Source organism: Heterodontus francisci, chromosome 24, assembly GCF_036365525.1.
Source record: "Heterodontus francisci isolate sHetFra1 chromosome 24, sHetFra1.hap1, whole genome shotgun sequence".
Classification (NCBI taxonomy): domain Eukaryota; kingdom Metazoa; phylum Chordata; class Chondrichthyes; order Heterodontiformes; family Heterodontidae; genus Heterodontus; species Heterodontus francisci.
Window position 1 is genome coordinate 58931447 of NC_090394.1, and position 19845 is coordinate 58951291.

Consider the following 19845-nt stretch of genomic DNA (forward strand, 5'->3'; position numbering starts at 1 on the left):
AACGGCACAGATTAATCAAGGATAGTCAGCAAGGATTTGTTAAGGAAAGATCATGTCTGACTAACTTGATTGAAATTTTTGAAAAAGTAACAAGGAGGATTGATGAGTAGTAGTGCATGTGGTCTACATGGATTTTAGCAAGACTTTTGACAAGGTCCCACATGGCAGACTGGTTAAAAAAATAAAAGCCAATGGAATCCAGGGAAATGTAGCAAGCTGGATACAAAATTGGCTCAATTTCAGGAAACAAAGGGTAATTGTTAACGGGTGTTTGTGCAACCGGAAGGCTGTTCCCAGTGGCGTTCCACAGGGTTCAGTACTAGGTCCCCTGCTTTTTGTGGTATATATTAATGATTTGGATGTAAATGTAGGGGGAATGATCAAGAAGTTTGCAGATGACACAAAAATTGACCGTGTGGTTGATAGCAAGGAGGATACGTTGTACAGGACAGGAATATATCAATGGACTGGGCAGAAAAGTGGCAAATGGAATTCAACTCGGAGAAGCGTGAGGCAAAGCATTTGAGGAGGTCAAACAAGGAAAAGGAATACACAATTAAAGGGAGAATACTGAGAGGTGTAGAGGAAGTGAGGGATCTTGGAGTGAATGTCCACAGATCCCTGAAGGTAGCAGGACAGATCGATAAGGTGGTTAAGAAGGCATATGGAATCCTTTCCTTTATTAGCCGAGATATAGAATATAGTTATGCTGGAACTGTATAAATCATTGGTTAGGTCACAACTTGAGTACTGTGTGCAGTTCTGGTCACTTCATTACAGAAAGGATGTAACTGCACTAGAGAGGGTACAGAGGAGATTTGCAAGGATGTTGCCAGGACAGGAAAGATTGGATCGGCTGGGGTTGTTCTCCTTAGAACAGAGGAGGCTGAGAGATTTGAATGAGACATACAGAATTGTGAGGGGCCTGGATAGAGTGGATAGGAAGGGCCTATTTAGCTTAGCAGGTATATCAATGACTAGGGGGGTGTAGATTTAAAATGATTGGTAGAAAGATTAGAGGGGAGATGAAGAAAAGTTTTTTTTTTCACCCAGAGGGTGGTAGGGGGCTGGAACTCACTGTTTGTAAGGGTAGTAGAGGCAGAAACCCTCAACTCATTAAAAAGGCGTCTGGATATGCACCTCAAGAGCCGTAACCTGCATGGCTACGGACCAAATGCTGTAAAGTGGGATTATGCTGGGTAGCCTGTTTTTCAGCTGGCACAGACACGATGGGCCCAGTGGCCTCTTTCTGTGCTGGAAACTTTCGATGATTCTAAATGAAGAGATTTCATACTGGAGTGGGTAATAAATCCACAATGCTATTAATTAAAACATATATATTGCTATATTGTTCTGACCATCCGATAAAAAAGTTATATTACTTCTTACATCCATCCCTTTCCAATTCCTCCACACACCTTATCTGCTCCACCTGTTCGACGAGGGAATAGTGGCCGAGGAGGAATTAGTTCCGCAACCCTGTGTGAGGGAGAGACAAATAATTAATGAGGGACTTATATATAATGCTCTAAAGAAAGTTAACATTGGGTTTAGTGGCATAACTTAAATGCAAACAGCTATGCACTTTTTTGTACACTTTTCTCCCATTCTTTCCGAATTAGTATTGACTTCCAAGTTGTATAGTTCCATGGGCACTAGGTGGCTACTAGTATCTTGCCGGAGTGGTCATTCTTCATGTGTGTCCAATAAAGTCGTTGGCAAGTTATTCAATAGTAGGAGGTGTCACAGGTAAGCCCAATCCTGTCCTCCACTGTTTACAAATGCACACTTCCAGCAGGTATTACTGTAGATTAAGTAGGTGTTTTAATTTTTATTCAGGTGGTGGGCATCAACTGGGGATCACTTGTGCTCCTATGTTTAGGAACAGACTGAAACTGTGTTTACTGGGTTTGGAGGTGCATGTTTGTAATGTGTGTCTGTGTAAATTAAAGCTTATAAAGTGTAAAGAATAGGCTCCAGTTCTAACCTTCACTGCCTGGCCATCTGGATTAGAACAGCAGGTGTGTATGAAGAGTGATCAGAACTGGGATCTCTTACAGGTTTTCCCCTGTGTATCCCATGGACACTGAACCCAACTGTACTCCACCTACTGGCACCCAGCTTAGATCAGCTAACTCAAAACAGGAATTGAACAGTGTCCTTCTGTATATATCAGCAAAAAGAGAATTATTAAATTTGAAGTGAGTCCCCTGAGAGGATAGTGAGTTAGCAAAGGATAAGCAGAAATTGGTGAGAAGACATAAGTGCTTTGTTTACAGAAGTTTGAGTTACAATAAATTGAGACAGAATACAAAAGTAATGTGTACCAATAAAAAGACTGAAGTGCTCCAGCTAGCACCTACTTTATTCCTGCTCCAAATCCATCAACCACTGTAGCAGTAACTATAAGTGGTGTGTAACTTCGACATTCTGTTCGACCAATCTGAACTTTCAAATCCACATTTGGTGTAACTCCAGAGCATTATTTGCATTGCAGCATTGTTCTTACCTTCATTTTCACCACTAATGAACCTTTCATCCTTGCCTATATCGCCTTGAGGATCAATTTCTCAAATACTCTCCATGTTAGCCTCCTCATCTCTGCTTTTCACAAACCTCAGCAAACCCAGAATCCTTCTGGCTAAAATTCTCTTCTGCACTAAGCCTGCACCCCTGTGCCTTTCAGATCCCTCAATGGCCTTGCTCCACTCTATATTCTCCAGCCTTAAATTGAAGGTGGAACCCTCCTATGACCAGATTACTGCTTGCTCCAGGTTCCTCCTGCTGCATCATGCTGATTGTTCAGACATTATACTCCTGCCTCAGAATTATTTTCCAAAACCATTTTGTCTTGTTACCTTTCTCTCTTCCTACAAAAGCAGTCTAAAAATTTCCCTCTTCACCCATGTCTCCAAGCCCACCTAAATTAATTCATTTTTTGCTCAATACCTGGTGTAGGAGGGAGGGATTCAGATATGTGGATCATTGGGATACCTTCTGGGGAAGGTGGGACCTGTACAAGAAGGACGGGTTGCATCTGAACTGGAGGGGCACCAATATCCTGGGCGGGAGGTTTGCTAGAGCTCTTCGGGAGGGTTTAAACTAGTTTGGCAGGGGGATGGGAACCGGAGCCATGGATCAGTGGATGGGGTAGCTGTTGAACAGGCAGATACGGAGTGCAGAGAGTCTGTGAGGAAGGTTAGACAGTTGACAGGGCAAAGTTGCAGCCAGTATGATGGGTTGAAGTGTGTCTATTTTAACGCAAGGTGTCAGGAATAAGGGTGATGAAAGTAGAGCATGGATCAGTACTTGGAGCTACGATGTTGTGGCCATTATGGAGACGTGGATATCACAGGGGCAGGAATGGATATTGGATGTTCCGGGGTTTAGATGTTTCAAAAGGAATAGGGAGGGAGGTAAAAGAGGTGGGGGAGTGGCATTGTTAATCAGGGATAGTATCACAGCTGCAGAAAGGGAGGTCGTCGAGGAGGGTTTGTCTACGGAGTCATTATGGGTGGAAGTCAGAAACAGGAAAGGAGCAGTCACTTTGTTGGGAGTTTTCTATAGACCCCCCAATAGCAACAGAGACATGGAGGAACAGATTGGGAGGCAGATTTTGGAAAGGTGCAGAAGTAACAGGGTTGTTGTCATGGGTGACTTCAACTTCCCTAATATTGATTGGAACCTCCTTAGTGCAAATAGTTTGGATGGAGCAGTTTTTGTCAGGTGTGTCCAGGAAGGTTTCCTGACTCGATATGTAGATAGGCCGACGAGAGGGGAGACTATGTTGGAGTTGATGCTTGGCAACGAACCAGGCCAGGTGGCAGATCTCTCGGTGGGAGAGCATTTCGGTGATAGTGATCACAACTCCCTGACCTTTACTATCGTCATGGAGAGGGACAAGAGCAGACGGGATGGAAAAATATTTAATTGGGGGAGGGGGAATTACAATGCTATTAGGCAGGAACTGGGGAGCATAAATTGGGAACAGATGTTCTCAGGGAAATGCACGACAGAAATGTGGAGGTTGTTTAGGGAGCACTTGCTGCGACTGCTGGATAGGTTTGTCCCGATGAGGCAGGGAAGAGATGGTAGGGTGAAGGAACCTTGGATGACAAGAGATGCGGAACAGCTAGTCAAGAGGAAGAAGGAAGCTTACTTAAGGATGAGGAAGCAAGGATCAGACAGGGCTCTAGAGGGTTACAAGGTAGCCAGGAAGGAACTGAAGAATGGACTAAGGAGAGCTAGAAGGGGACATGAATAAGTCTTGGCGGGTAGGATTAAGGAAAATCCCAAGGCGTTCTACACTTATGTGAGGAACAAGAGGATGGCCAGAGTGAGGGTAGGGCCGATCAGGGATAGTGGAGGGAACTTGTGCCTGGAGTCGGAGGAGGTAGGGGAGGTCCTAAATGAATACTTTGCTTCAGTATTCACTAGTGAGAGGGACCTGGTCGTTTGTGAGGATAGCGTGGAACAGGCTGATATGCTCGAACAGGTTGAGGTTAAGAGGGAGGATGTGCAGGAAATTTTGAATGATATGAGGACAGATAAGTCCCCGGGGCCAGACGGGATATACCCAAGGATATTACAGGAAGCGAGGGAAGAGATTGCTGCGCCTTTGGCAATGATCTTTGCGTCTTCACTGTCCACTGGAGTAGTACCGGATGATTGGAGGATGGCAAATGTTGTTCCCTTGTTCAAGAAAGGGAATAGGGATAACCCTGGGAATTATAGACCAGTCAGTCTTACGTCGGTAGTGGGCAAATTATTGGAGAGGATTCTGAGAGACAGGATTTATGATTATTTGGAAAAGCATGGTTTAATTAGAGACAGTCAGCATGGCTTTGTGAGGGGCAGGTCATGCCTCACAAGCCTTATTGAATTCTTTGAAGATGTGACAAAACGCATTGATGAAAGAGCAGTGGATGTGGTGTATATGGATTTTAGCAAGGCGTTTGATAAGGTTCCCCATGGTAGGCTCATTCAGAAAGTAAGGAGGCATGGGATTCAGGGAAAGTTGGCTGTCTGGATACAAAATTGGCTGGCCCATAGAAGTCAGAGGGTGGTAGTAGATGGAAAGTATTCAGCATGGAGCTCGGTGACCAGTGGTGTTCCACAAGGATCTGTTCTGGGACCTCTGCTCTTTGTGATTTTTATAAATGACTTGGATGAGTAAGTGGAAGGCTGGGTTAACAAGTTTGCCGATGACACGAAGGTTGCTGCAGTTGTGGATAGTGTGGAAGGCTGTTGTAGGTTGCAACGGGACATTGACAGGATGCAGAGCTGGGCTGAGAAGTGGCAGATGGAGTTCAACCTGGAAAAGTGTGAAGTGATTCATTTTGGAAGGTCGAATTTGAATGCGGAATACAGGCTTAAAGGCAGGATTCTTGGTAGTGTGGAGGAACAGAGGGATCTTGGGGTCCATGTCCATAGATTGCTCAAAGTTGCCACCCAAGTTGATAGGGTTGTTAAGAAGGCGTATGATGTGTTGGCTTTCATTAACAGGGGGATTGAGTTTAAGAGCCGCGAGGTTATGCTGCAGCTCTTTAAGGCCCTGGTTCGACCACACTTGGAATATTGTGTTCAGTTCTGGTCGCCTCATTATAGGAAGGATGTGGAAGCTTTAGAGAGGGTGCAGAGGAGATTTACCAGGATGCTGCCTGGACTGGAGGGCATGTCCTACGAAGAAAGATTGAGGGAGCTAGGGCTTTTCTCATTGGAGCGAAGAAGGATGAGAGGTGACTTGATAGAGGGGTACAAGATGATGAGAGGCATAGATAGAGTGGATAGTCAGAGACTTTTTCCCAGGGTGGAAAGGGCTATCACCAGGGGGCATAATTTTAAGGTGATTGGAGGAAGGTTTCGGGGAGATGTCAGAGGTAGGTTCTTTACACAGAGAGTGGTGGGTGCGTGGAATGCGCTGCCATCGGTGGTAGTAGAAGCAGATACATTAGGGGCATTTAAGCAACCCTTAGATAGGTACATGGATGATAGTAGAATGAAGGGTAGGTAGTTAGTTTGATCTTAGAGTAGGTTAAATGTTCGGCACAACATCGTGGGCCGAAGGGCCTGTACTGTGCTGTACTGTTCTGTGTTCGATTTTCTGCTCAAAGTTGGCATTCTCTTTTTGCTGGTCAGTAGCGAAGAAATAGTCTTGTCGAGAGCTGTAAATGGTGAGTGCGCAATGTCAACTGAAGTTAGCAAGTCCTTGGTACCTTCTGGTGCTAATATTTTCAACGCCAAATAAGGGACAATATGTTCTCAGTAACAGTTGACTGTAAGTGCTCAGCTTTTTTCAGCTAAAGGTGCTTGTGCTGTAACTGTTCCTTATAGTTGTATTTTATGAACCTGAAGAAATCTGGGAAGTTGTATTTTTTTAAATCTATTTCATTCGATGATTGTTGGTATCAGCCATCATTATTTCACTGCTGTATTTTGTGCAGCTTTTAAATCCTTAAGCAAGTGTCAGTGCAGACATGCTAACCCAGTGATAGAAGCACTTAGTTTATTCTGAAGTAGATAAATAACAGCTCAGGTCAGTGCCAAAGGTCATCCTATATGACACCCCAGTCTGAGGCCTCCAGGGCATTAACTGTAAAACTCCAAATTGTATTTACTCCCTTGTTTGTGTTTTCCTGCTTTATTTGTTGTTTAGATGACCATCTATGGAGGTTGCTGGACAATATAGTAATTATTATCTATATTTTCTGGAGGCTCAGTGCCCAGTTTCAACTCTTGCCAACATTTTAGTCCCCAAGCAAAGCTTGGAAAAAGCATTAAATACCAGAGGCCGAATAAACTAACAAACTGTTTAATAATCCTACATATGATTAGTATAACATTTTCCTGCAGAAAGGCTGGAGTCTTTGCCACAAACAAGAGGTCTGTTGTGAGCTAGAAATAGTTCCTCAATTGGAGAAAAAGAAACTGGTACAATGGTGCACGTTCCGACATGGGGATAGGAGACCACATGCAACACTGCCGGCCAGCAATTTCATGCCACCATTTTCATGTGCATGCTCAGCACTGATGGTATCCCGTGATGGTATCCTCGGCCCAACCATCTTCAGCTGCTTCATCAATGACCTACGTCCATCATGAGGTCAGAAGTTGATGATTGCACAATGTTCAGCACCATTCGCAACTCTTCACATACTGAAGCAGCCCAAGTCCAGATGCAACAAGACCTGGACAACATCCAGGCTTGGGCTGATAAGTGGCAAGTAACATTTGCACCACACAAGTGCTAGGTAATGACCATCTCAAACAAGAGAGAATCTAACCATCTCCCCTTGACATTCAATGGTATTACCATCGCTGAATCCCCCACTATCAACATCCTGGGGGTTACCATTGACCAGGAAGTGAACTGGACCAGCCACATAAATACCGTGGCTACAAGAGCAAGTCAGAGGCTGGGAATTCTGCGGTGAGTAACTCACCTGCTGTCTCCCCAATGCCTGTCCACCATCTACAAGGCACAAGTCATGAGTGTCATGGAATACTCTTCACTTGCCTGGATGCAGCTCCAACAACACTTGTTGGATCCCATTATTTACACAAAGAGAGATGAAGTCCGACTGTAGCTTTAAGAAAATTTATTGCAGTACTTCTTGGTTACATCATCAGCAAAGCAACGACTGAAGTGTAGTCACTGTTGTAATGTAGGAATCACGACAGTCAATTGCACATAGCAAGCTCTCTGGAGTGGGATTTGAACCCACAACCTTCTGACTCAGAGGCGACAATAGTATCAATTCTAACACGAGGGGACATAGCTTTAAGTTGAGGGGTGATAGATATAGGACAGATGTTAGAGGTAGTTTCTTTACTCAGAGAGTAGTAGGGGCGTGGAACGTCCTGCCTGAAACAGTAGTAGACTCGCCATCTTTAAGGGCATTTAAGTGGTCATTGGATAGACATATGGACGAAAATGGAATAGTGTAGGTCAGATGGTCTCACAGGTCGGCGCAACATCGAGGGCCGAAGGGCCTGTACTGTGCTGTAATGTTCTAATTCAAACAACAAAAACACCTGGGCTCTTCTCTCCTCTCCTGCCTGAGCAGGGAAATCAAGCCTTTCTTATAGTTTATTTATTTAGAGATACAGCACTGAAACAGGCCCTTCGGCCCACCGAGTCTGTGCCGACCGACAACCACCCATCTATACTAACCCCACAGTAATCCCATATGCCCTACAACCTACCTACACTAGGGGCAATTTATAACAGCCAATTTACCTATCACCTGCAAGTCTTTGGCGGTGGGAGGAAACCAGAGCACCCGGAGAAAACCCACGCAGACACAGGGAGAACTTGCAAATTTCCACAGACAGTACCCAGAATTGAACCCGGGTCCCTGGAGCTATGAGGCTGCGGTGCTAACCACTGCGCCACTGTGCCGCCCAAAGTTCTTCATACAAATCTGTGACACCCCCCCCTTTATGTTCCCAATTGGTTTACAAACTCTGCAGTTTCTTGGTGTCATGGCCTGATTGGGGTACTGCCTTGTCAATTTGTTGCACATCCTTACTCTAGCAGTTTCTCATCCCTATCTCCTTGGAATGTTTAGATTAGATTAGATTAGATTAGAGATACAGCACTGAAACAGGCCCTTCAGCCCACCGAGTCTGTGCCGAACATCAACCACCCATTTATACTAATCCTACACTAATCCCATATTCCTACCAAACATCCCCACCTGTCCCTATATTTCCCTACCACCTACCTATACTAGTGACAATTTATAATGGCCAATTTACCTATCAACCTGCAAGTCTTTTGGCTTGTGGGAGGAAACCGGAGCACCCGGAGAAAACCCCCGCAGACACAGGGAGAACTTGCAAACTCCACACAGGCAGTACCCGGAATCGAACCCGGGTCCCTGGAGCTGTGAGGCTGCGGTGCTAACCACTGCGCCACTGTGCCGCCCAATGTTGGGCTGATTGTTTTACAATAGGCTACTCTTCGGCAGGCTGCAGCTGTCCTGCTAGTCTATTTCTACTGATAAGCTGTCTGTGCAGCCCTGAAGCTATGAAGTCATTTCTGATAAGTTGTCTGTGCAGCTCCGAGGTTAGTTTGTTAGTAATACATGATTGATTAATTATTTCATCTTAAATGTCCCCATCTTATTCTGTTCTCGAAAATTCTGTTCTCACACACTCAAGAAGTTCGATCCAAAGTTGCTCGCTTGATTGGCATCCCATCCACCACCTTCAACATTCACTCCATTCACCCCTGATGCACAGTGGCAGCAATGTGTGCCATTTACAAGATGCACTGCAATAACTCACCAAGACTTCTTCAACAGCACCTTCCAAACCCTCAACTCCTACCACCCAAAAGGACAAGGGCAGCAGATGCATGAGAACACCACCACCTGCAAGTTCTCCTCCAAGCCACACACCATCCTGACTCAGAACTAAATCACCGTTCCTTCACTGTCGCTGGGTCAAAATCCTGGAACTCCCTTCCTAACAGCACTGTTAGTGTATCTACATCCCACGGACTGTAGCAGTTCAAGGCAGCAGCTCACCACCATCTTCTCAAGGACAATTAGGGATGGGCAATATATGCTGGCCTAGCCAGCAATGCCCACATCCCACCTATCAAGCTAAGATGTACTCCTACAGTATGTGGATAATGTGAAATGAAGAAAAATTATTATTTTATACATTATCAAGAGTTCATCAACAAGGTATTAATTTGCACATCTGAAAAAATTGTGAATGTTCTCTATTCTGTCTGAAATGTACCTTTTAGCCAGTTCCTCACGAAGTCGCTTCTGCACCAGAGGTTTTGCCAGAGTAAACTCCAGAACGATGTATGACCTTCCCTCTACATATTGCTGAAAGGTTCAATGTAAAAGTGAAACATTTTTCGAGTTTACAAACTCATTCTTGATGGATAAAGGTACATGGATTATTGAATGAAAGTAAGAGCAGCACCATAAAAACAAATCTGATACCCTCAATTAATGAATCACATTTGGATGTCGATATCAGATTTGGGAGTCAAAATTTGGGAGTCTGTGACACCCGATTACTGTAGTGCTTTGGACTCCCCTACTATCAGGCGCTATGCATCTATTGCTTGATTGTATAGCAGACCAGCTTGTAGTGTACTGGGTGCCTGTGCACAATTGTGCAAGATTTATTAAAACCACAAATAAACCTTATGAGGAAAGGCTGAGCAGGTTGGGCCTATACTCATTGGAGTTTAGAAGAATGAGAGGTGATTTTATTGAAACATATAAGATTCTGAGGGGACTTGACAGGGTAGATGCTGACAGGATGTTTCCCCTTGTGGGGGAATATAGAACTAGGAGGCACAGTTTCAAAATGAGAGGTCTCCCTTTTCAGACGGAGTTGATGAGGAATTTCTTCTCTCAGAGGGTTGTTAATCTTTGGAATTCTCTATCCCAGAGAGCAGTGGAGGTTGGGTCAATAAATATATTCAAGGCTGAGTTAGGTAAGGATTATGGGAGGCAGGCAGGTAAGCGTAGTTCAGGCCATAATCAGATCAGCCATAATCTTATTAAATGATGGAGCAGGCTCAAGGGGCTGAATGGCCTACTCCTACTCCTATTTCCTCTGATCTTTTAAAATGAACGTTAAATCACACCCCCAGAATACATCTCAACAGATGAGAAGCACTCCATCAGCTAAGCATATATTTGCAATAGACATCTCAGGGGAACCCTACTTCAATAATTCAAAAGTTTGGTTCAGAGTGGCCCTTTCCTGTTATAGGGCCACTTTTACTTTGCTGCCTATATTTGGGTAAGACAGCAATGGCTATTTCTTCAAATCAATCCTGATCTTATCCAACATCTACATGCACATGCACTCCTGACCCTTGTCCGGCTTTTATCACTTCTAGATTTGATTTTTCCAATGCCCTCCTTGCAGGCATCCAAGGTTCAAATCTCCTCCACCTGTGTCCTATCCTGCACTAAGTCTCAGTCACCTATCAGCCTCTCCTCATTAGCTGACACTGGCTCCCAACCCCCCAAAGTATTAAATTTATATCCTCATCTTCAAATACTTCCACAGCCTCACCCCACCCCAAATCTACAACCTCTTCCAACTTACACTGGTCCTCTGACTCTGGCCTTTTATACACTCCTCCCTCGTCTTTGTTTTTTTTCCATTCGTTCATGGGATGTGAGGGTCGCTGGCAAGGCCAGCATTTGGTGCCCGTCCCTAATTGCTCTCGAGAAAGTGTTGAGCTGCCTTCTTGAACCACTGCAGTCCATGTGGTGTAGGTACATCCACAGTGCAGAGCATCCTGCTGTCTCAGCTCTACTCTGTCCACTGCCCTCTTCAAGCTAGTCCACTGGTTCACTTTTCTGTCTCTGCCTTTAAAAACCTTAAAATGCATTATTCAACCAAGCTTCTAGTCACCCTTTCTAATTTCTCCCTCTATGGCTCAGAATCTGTTTACTTTGCTATTTTTCTTTGCTCCATCCAGCACCCCTCACCAATTGAAGCACCATTCAACATTAAAGGCACTATATAAACGTAAATTGTATTTTCCTCACAGCAGCCCCTCTCACTGACTTCCTCCATTTCAAAACTGTTATTATCACCAAGTTGCTCAAAAATCCACCTTCCAGCCCTTTATCTTTGCTATCTGCCATCCCATTTCCAACCTTAATCTTCTGTCCAAGGTCCTTGAAGAAGCTGTTTCCCCGACCCCAGATCTATGCCATCTCTCCAGCAATGCCCTCTAATCAGGTTTCTAGCCCTCCGAGTACATTAAAAACAGTCTGAACAAAGTCACGAATGACTTACCCTTCTGATTGTGATTGTGGTGCAGTATCATTCCTCATCCTTCTCGACCTTTCTGCAACTTCTTACATGATCAATCACACTATCCTTATCCATTGCCTATCCTCCACTGTCTAGCTGCATGGGAATGCCTGCACTTGGTTTCACACTTACATATCTGATTATAAGCAGAGCATTTCTAGAAATGCTTCTTTTCCTACCCTCATACCACTGTCACTCCAGAGTCCTCCAAGGATTCATCCTTCGCACCCAACCTCCTCTTCCTCATATATATGCTGGCCGTTGCCGATATGATCCTCAAACATCCTCCTGTATGCTGATGACACCCAGCTCTACCCCTTTACTGCATCCATGACATCAGATTACTTATACATCATCCAGAATCAGATGAACTGTAATTTATTCCAGCTAACTTTAAGACCTAAGCTATTGCCCTTGACCCCTGGCATAAACTCCGAACTCTGACCTCTGATTCCATTCCCCTCCTGGACACTAACTCAGGCTGCACCAGGCTGTTGGCAACTTTGGGTTCCTGTTCAACCCTGAGCTGAGTTTCCAATCCCATATCACCTCTATTACAAAGAATGCCTACTTCCGCTTTTGTAACAAAATTTGTCTCCACCCCTACCTTAGACAAACTGCCACTGAAAACCTCATTCTCCTCTTTGTCATCTCCAGAAACAATACTTCAATAATTTCCTGGCCATGCTTCCAGTTTTCACCCTAAATAAATTACAGCTCATCCAAAATTCTGCTACCATATTCTATCCTGAACCATCCCACTCATTCATCATCCTTGTCTCATTGACCTGCATTGGCTCTCAGTCCCTGAACTCCTCCCATTTAAAATTCTTACCCTTTTGTTCAATTACCTGCATGACTACCCCTATCTCTTTGACCTCCTATAGTGCTTCAACCAGTGCATTCATATGAGGAATTGCTCCATGCAGAGGTTAAGGAACAATAGAAGGGAGGAGATCTCAGTGAGGAAGTCAACGTGGAGTTGGATGGTAGTCGACAATGTTGATGTTATGTGAGCAGCAGCATGACCAGACGAGGAAGACATGCAAAGGAAAACCCCTACAGAATTTCAAAGGCAACATGCCTTCATTTTGTGACACTAATAATATGCATAGCTGTCTCTCAATAAAAGTTGCACTATTTTAACAGACGTACCTCTCCTTCCACGTTAACTACATTTGGCACCTCTGGCTCTGTTGCATGATCTGTGACAAATGCCTTCAAATTTACTGAGTTCTACAGGAAGAAAAAAAACTTAAACATTAAGCAGGCAGTGAAATACAATCTTTTGGATCAGAATAAAACATTCCAAAAAGAAGCAAAACTAGTACATCTAGTTTTTCAGAGCCAAGAATTACCTTTAATTCTCTAAAGGAATGGCAGGATCTTGTTTCTAATATTAGCCGCTGCATCAGAAAAATCAGACTAGAATCTTCATTCTCAAAAATATTTTGTCCAATTAAATCTCACAAATACTCAGACTTAAAGATGTGTGAGAAAAAACTTTTTCTTTTACACAGCGAGTGGTAATGACCTGGAACTTGCTGCTTATGAGGGTGGTGAAAGGAGAGACAAGGAATGATTTCAAAAGGAAATTGGATGGGCACTTGAGGGAAATAAACTTTCAAGGCTACGGGGACAGAACAGGGGAATGGGACTGACTGGATTACTCTTTAGAGAGCTGTCATGGACTCAATAGGCCAAGTGGCCTCCTTTTGTGCTGTTGTGACTCTATAAATGCTTACCAAGTCCAAATCTGAAATTTTCCCTAGTAACTAACTGCCTTTGATAAAGTTCAAATTTAGCTTCAACTTTCAATGTAATTGGGATAACCTGAAATTGAATTCAAATACAAATGAGATTCCCTTTACTGGTTTGGCTCCCTACAGATTGTATCATCAGAAGCTTTTGATTTAAAATTCCAAGTTTAGGTAAAGATAACTCCTGGAGCTTTTAGAAGTGTGCAATGGTCTGTCCTGCTGGTGTGGAATGTTAAACGTTTAGGGCTTTTAGGCCAGACCAAAGTGCAATAGCTCCATTTTAATACTGAAATTTAGTCAAATAGATGTAAATGTGAGTTAGCATGATTTCCCATCTGTTTAGGACAAAACTGTGCTGTGCAATCTCCTCATCCTTCTGAGTGAGTGTAAAGGAAAGCTCAATTTGTGATGAAGTTCTTAACGGTGCAGATGCATTTTTCTTTTTTTCATTTTTATATTTTCACTGCTTTTTAGTGTTGTTTTTTGATATTTATTGTCTTTTTCTAATTTTTTCTCAGATTTTTCTTTGTATTTTTTATTATGAGCATGAAGGTGATATTTATTGGAACAAAAATAGCCAAGCACTGGCAGCAAGATCAGTGGAAAGCCAACTGTAATTGAAGCATTTACAAGACTTCTGCATAACTTAAAAAGAGGGGGAGAAAAAAAAAGTCTCTTAAAATACTAATTTTCACTGAAGCTCAAAAGCAACAGAGGTCCAGTGGCCTTCAGCAAATCAAGTTAACTTTAAATCACCCCAAATACAATATTCAAAACTAAATTAATTCTCAGGATGTCAGAATCCTTGGCAATTATTGCCCATCCCTTGTTGGTGGTAGGCCTTCTTCTTGAATCACTCATAACAGTTTGATACAACTGAGTGGCTTATTAAGCCACTTCAGAGGGCAGTTCAGAATCAAGCATGTTATCGGACTGGAGTTACATGAAAGCCAGACCAGATAAAGGTTTTCTTGCCTGATGGACTTTAGTGAAACAGTCAGGTTTTTATGATAATCTGACAACTTCATGGCCACTTCTTACAGATACCAGCATTTTGTTTCCAGATTTTTAAAAACTGAATTCAAAATCTCAAACTTAGGTTAGGATAGGTGTCTGGATGTCTGAAGATGAGGGGGTCAATAATTTTTGCTTGTTTTTTTTTTAATAAGCAGCCCAACAATTTCTTCTGGGGTGGCCGAATAGAATTGGCAGCCCATGGTCAGCAGACTTTATCAGAATTTCTGGCCACCTCAGCGAGGGGGCATCCTAGATGCAACTTCAATGTGCCAAAGAACCGCCATTTGTGGCCCCTCCTGTGGCCCTGCAAACTTTGGTATAGTATCAGCAGAGGACACAGGTGGGCCTATCCCAGCACTAATGGAAAGATGCATTTCCCTGTGGACTTTTGAGGGCATGGTACGATAAGGTACTTTCTTGTTCTGGGCCACTGCAGTGTGGGGAGACTGCTCTCCCAGGCTTACAATGACCATACGAATTAGGAGCAGAAGAGGGGCCATTCAGCTCCTTGAGCCAGCTCCACCATTCAATAAGATCATGGCTGAACTGTTTCTGACTCGAATTCTGCACTCCCGATAATCTTAGATTCTTGTTAGGCAAGGGTCAATCTACCTCCATTTTAAAAATATTCAAGACCCTGCCTCCACCACCTTCTGAGGCAGAGAATTCCAAAGTCACACAACCCTCTGAGAGAAAATATTTCTCCTCATCTCTGTCCTAAAAGGGCGACCCCTAATTTTTAAACAGTGCCCCCTAGTTCTGGACTCACGCACAATAGGAAGCATCCTTTCCACATCCACCTTGTCAAGACAGTTCAATCAAGTCTCTCTTCACTCTTCTAAACTCCAGTGGAAATAAGCCCAGTCTGTCCAACCTTTCCTCATAAGACAACCTGCTCATTCTAGGTATCAATCTAGTAAACCTCCTCTGAACTGCCTCCAATGCATTTACATCCTTCCTTAACAAGGAGACCAAAACTGCACACAGTATTTGAGGTGTGGTCTCACCAATGCCCTGTATAATTGAAGCTTAACATCCTTACTTTTATTTTCAATTCCTCTCATAATAAAGGATAGTATTCCATTAACCTTCTTTATTACTTGCTGTACCTGCAAACTAACTTTTTGTGACTCATGCACTAGAACACCTGGATCCTTCTGCACCTTGGAATTCTGCAGTCGTTCTCTGTTTAAGTAATACTCTGTTTTTTTATTCTTCCTATCAAAGTGAACAACTTCACATTTTCCATTTGCCAGATTTTTGCCCACTCACTCAACCTATCTATATCGGTCTGCAACCTCCTTATGTCCCCTTCACAACATACTTTCCTACCTATCTTTGTGTCATCTGCAAATTTAGCTCTCATGCCATCGCTCCCCTCATCTAAGTCATTGATATAAATTGTAAAAAGTTGATGCCCCAGCACAGACCCCTGTGGGACTCCGCTCGTCATATCCTGCCAATCAGAAAAGGACCCATTTATGCATATTCTGTTTTCTGCCAGCCAGCCAGCCCAGCCAATCTTCTATCCATGCTAATATGTTACCCCCTACACCATGATGTGGTACTTTGCACAATAGCTTTTATGTGGAACCTTCTGGAATGCCTTCTGGAAATCCAAGTACAGTATGCCAATGGGCTTCCCTTTATCCACAGCGCATGTTACTCCTTCAAAGAGCTCCAACAAATTGGTTAAACATGATTTCCCTTTCACAAAACCATGCTGACCATTCCCGATTACCTTGAGTTTTTCTAAGTATGCCCAGCTACAGCCTCCTTAATGATCGATTGTAACACCTTCCCCACGACAGACATCAAGCTAACTGGCCTATAGTTACCTGCCTTTCCTCCCACCCCTCCCTTGAATAGAGGGGTTATATTTGCTACTTTCCAGTCTGATGGAGTCTTTCCAAAATCTAGCAAATTTTGAAAAATTAACACCAACGCATCTACTACCTCATTAGCCCCTCTTTTACGACACTAGGACGAAGCCCATCAGAACCTGGGGACTTGTCAGTCCGCAGCTCCATCAGTTTGCTCAGTACTGCTTCCCAGGTGATTGTAATTTCACCAAGTTCCTCACTTCCTTCCAACTCCTGATTTACAGCTATGTATGACAGAAAAGGTTAGAATGCTGACCTGAAGACACACCTTCAAACAGAGGTGAGATTGCAAGATACTATTGTGATGTTTGAGTATATGCCTGCTTGGCAGTGAATAAGAAACAGAAAAGCATAACAGTCCTGAGCATGTGGGAGACCTTCAGCTTCATCCTTCACTAATCCCTCTATATTCTTAGAGGCAAGGATGTCCAAGCTGGCCTCCTTCAAGGTAGTTAAGGACTCCTCATTTCTGGGCCCTCCTGTGGTTTGCATCTGTTCTCTTGTACTATGTGCCATCTTGTCATGCAAACAGAGAAGCAGTCTCGACATGCTGAAAGTGGAAGGAACATATGCACAACAACCGACAGGTATCCAACCTGCAGCTCATCCTACAGGGTAGATCTTCATCTATACCACCTGAGTGGTAATCTGCCAGAGCAGATTTTAAAATCTACTTGATTTTCATTGGAATGAAAATTGTGCAGGTCCTATGAAGTGCAGGCGATTCACTCAGCAGAATTACTGCCCAAACGGTGAAGATGAAAATCTACCGCTATGTGTCAGTAAACCACTGGAGACACCAATACCTTGTGCCCAGCCAAGCTATTTCCTAGCAAAAAAATCCACACTTTCAATAGACAAACTAGGAATGACACTAATGGTAACAGGACCAGTGACTAAGTCACAATTTAAATCAACCCTATAGAAAAAAAACAGTAAATAATTTCCATCAATACTCTGAACTAACATTTTCGCATTCAGTGAACTACCGGAGAGGAAATTCATGTCACCTGCCAAAATCAGTGACTGTGTCATCCCCTGTACCATTTGACTGTACAAATGCATAGGGCTTGTTTTTCCACTTCCAACACTCAGTCTTCACATGTCCATTTTTATGACAAAAATAGCTGGTCAGTCCCCTCAAACCAAACTTGTCCTCTGGTCTTTCTCTTTTACTAACCAGAGTAGTTAGTGTCTGTGTCTTAACCTTTTCCATCCTTCTCAATAGAACCAGATCTCTTTTCATTATCCAACTTCCTATATTTTCTATCTCTCCAACTTCTCTTAAAGTTTCCAAATTGGGGCCTGTGACTACTGTTCTTGTGAATCAATTCATAATCATCTACCACTACTGCGGCTTCCTTTATTTTACGGACTTGAAGTTCTTCTAGGTGGGACCTTATTCCCTAAGGGGCACTATTTTTGGAATCTTCAATCAGAATCACTTCCCTAAGGCTCAAAGTCTTGTGCAACTTTCATCGATCTACACCACCTATCAAATACTATTTCCTTCGCTCTAGCAAATTCCAAAAATGTCTGGCCCTATTTCCGTTTTACACTTCTGAATTTCTGTCTGTCGGCCTCTGGTACCAATTCATAGGCATTGAGAACAGCAGTCTTTACTTTGTCATAGTCCAGTGAATACCCTTCTGAAAAAGATGAGTACACCTCCAAAGGTTTCCCTACAAGAACACAATGCCCAAGATGAGTTAGGCCAATTCAAATTTGTGGCAATTTTCTCAAATGACACAAAGTACATTTCTACTCCCTCCTCACTGAATTTATGTACTAAGTGAATATTCTTTGCCAAATCAAAACTACAAGGAGTTTACTATGGGTCATCCTCAGCTTTCACCTCCAATTGCACGTTCACTGACTTTGAGCTTTTCCCTTTCCAATTCTAATTTCTTCCTTTCCCTTTCAATTTTTTTCATTTCTCTTTCTTTTTCTAATTCAAGTTTTCGCATTTCTCTTTTTCTTCTCTTTCCCTTTCCAATTTAATCTTCTCTATTTTGAATTGAATTTTGGCTAGTTCTACTTGGTGGGCACGGACAGAAATATCCTTTTTGTTCTCAATCTTCAAGTGACGAGCCAATTCTTCAATGATCTGCCTTCCTAGCTCCCGATTTTAAGCTGACCCCTAGGTTTCCTGATATAGTCTTCAAATTATCTTTTGTCAACTGTTTCAAGGCACTAAGACAAATGCTCTTTCTCCATAAATGCCTGAGCACTCAAGGTAGTCATGTTGATTTCCCACTGAATACAGCAAAAGTAAATGTGAAATCTTGATTGGTTAAATTCTGGAAAATTCCAGTGAACCCATTTCACAGCCTAATTTGTATCAATCCCAGATAACTGGAGATCAACAAACCAAAGGAACCAAATTTACCAAAAGACACCCATAAAAAATACAAATGGGCAAGATTTCACATTTCTAACTTTTACTTTAACAATCAAACCAAAATCTACATTAAAAATACATGAATTAACAGACAAGTCACGATCTATATACATATATATTACTAATTACACATTGTCAGATACAACAAAGATGGATCTCATGGATTTACTGGACAGTCCACTCAACAAATATGGCATCAATTACAGTTACTACGTTCTTCAAAGATCTGAACTTCCTCAGGTAAATTGCCAGCTCTTGTCCTCCAAGAGGCAGCCAATGATTCTCTTCTGACAGCAGCTCCCTTTTAACCGAACTCCACGGGTATGGTCTTCACCAATACGGCGCACTACACCAGAACCTCCTCAGCTCTGCTCATGACAGTCTTGATGGCGTGGATCCACCAGTATTACCTCAAGTAACCAAAACAGCTGCAGCAACTTATATTTGTCTATGGCCAGCTCCTGGGTCCAGTTTCCACTCTCTCAGCTTGCCTACACGCTGCAACTTTGTGATCGGAGCTTGGATGGCTGAGTCTGTTTTATCTGGTTCCAAGCTGTTCTGTCTCCCTAGAACCCTGAAGTTTTAGTTTCACTTTTAGTTAGGGATTGTTTAAAAAAACACAAGCTTTGAAACCAGGGTCAGCGCACTGAACAGAACATTCGATGCACATGCTCCTCCACTGGTCTCACAAACGATTGACTCCATCACAAGAGAAATGCAAAGAGATTCACAAGGGACAAAGAATTCAGGAAGCGACTTCTATTTAAATGGAAAGAAAATAAATTGCATGGGAAAATGAAAGAGATCTGGGGTCTTGATTGATCCTGGACATGAAACAGAGCATAGAGCACTTAGAAAATTATAACATGATTAGGTAGAGCCAACACAGATTTATGAAAGGGAAACTGAGTAAGACAAATCTGTTGCAGCATTTGCAGATTATAACTAGCAGGGTGGATAAAAGGAAATAATG

General features: G+C 43.0%; 1 protein-coding gene across 3 annotated transcripts in view; it reads right to left on the bottom strand.

The window, feature by feature from the left end:
• cfap70 (cilia and flagella associated protein 70) overlaps positions 1-19845 on the bottom strand; it is a 176552-nt gene that overhangs the window by 86516 nt on the left and 70191 nt on the right. For all 3 annotated transcript variants that reach the window (XM_068056300.1, XM_068056299.1, XM_068056298.1), the window contains 3 exons: positions 12967-13047; positions 9754-9845; positions 1419-1479 (listed from right to left, as the gene is read on the bottom strand). In XM_068056300.1, coding sequence (XP_067912401.1) covers positions 1419-1479; positions 9754-9845; positions 12967-13047 — 234 coding nt within the window. The remainder of the gene's footprint in view (positions 1-1418; positions 1480-9753; positions 9846-12966; positions 13048-19845) is intronic.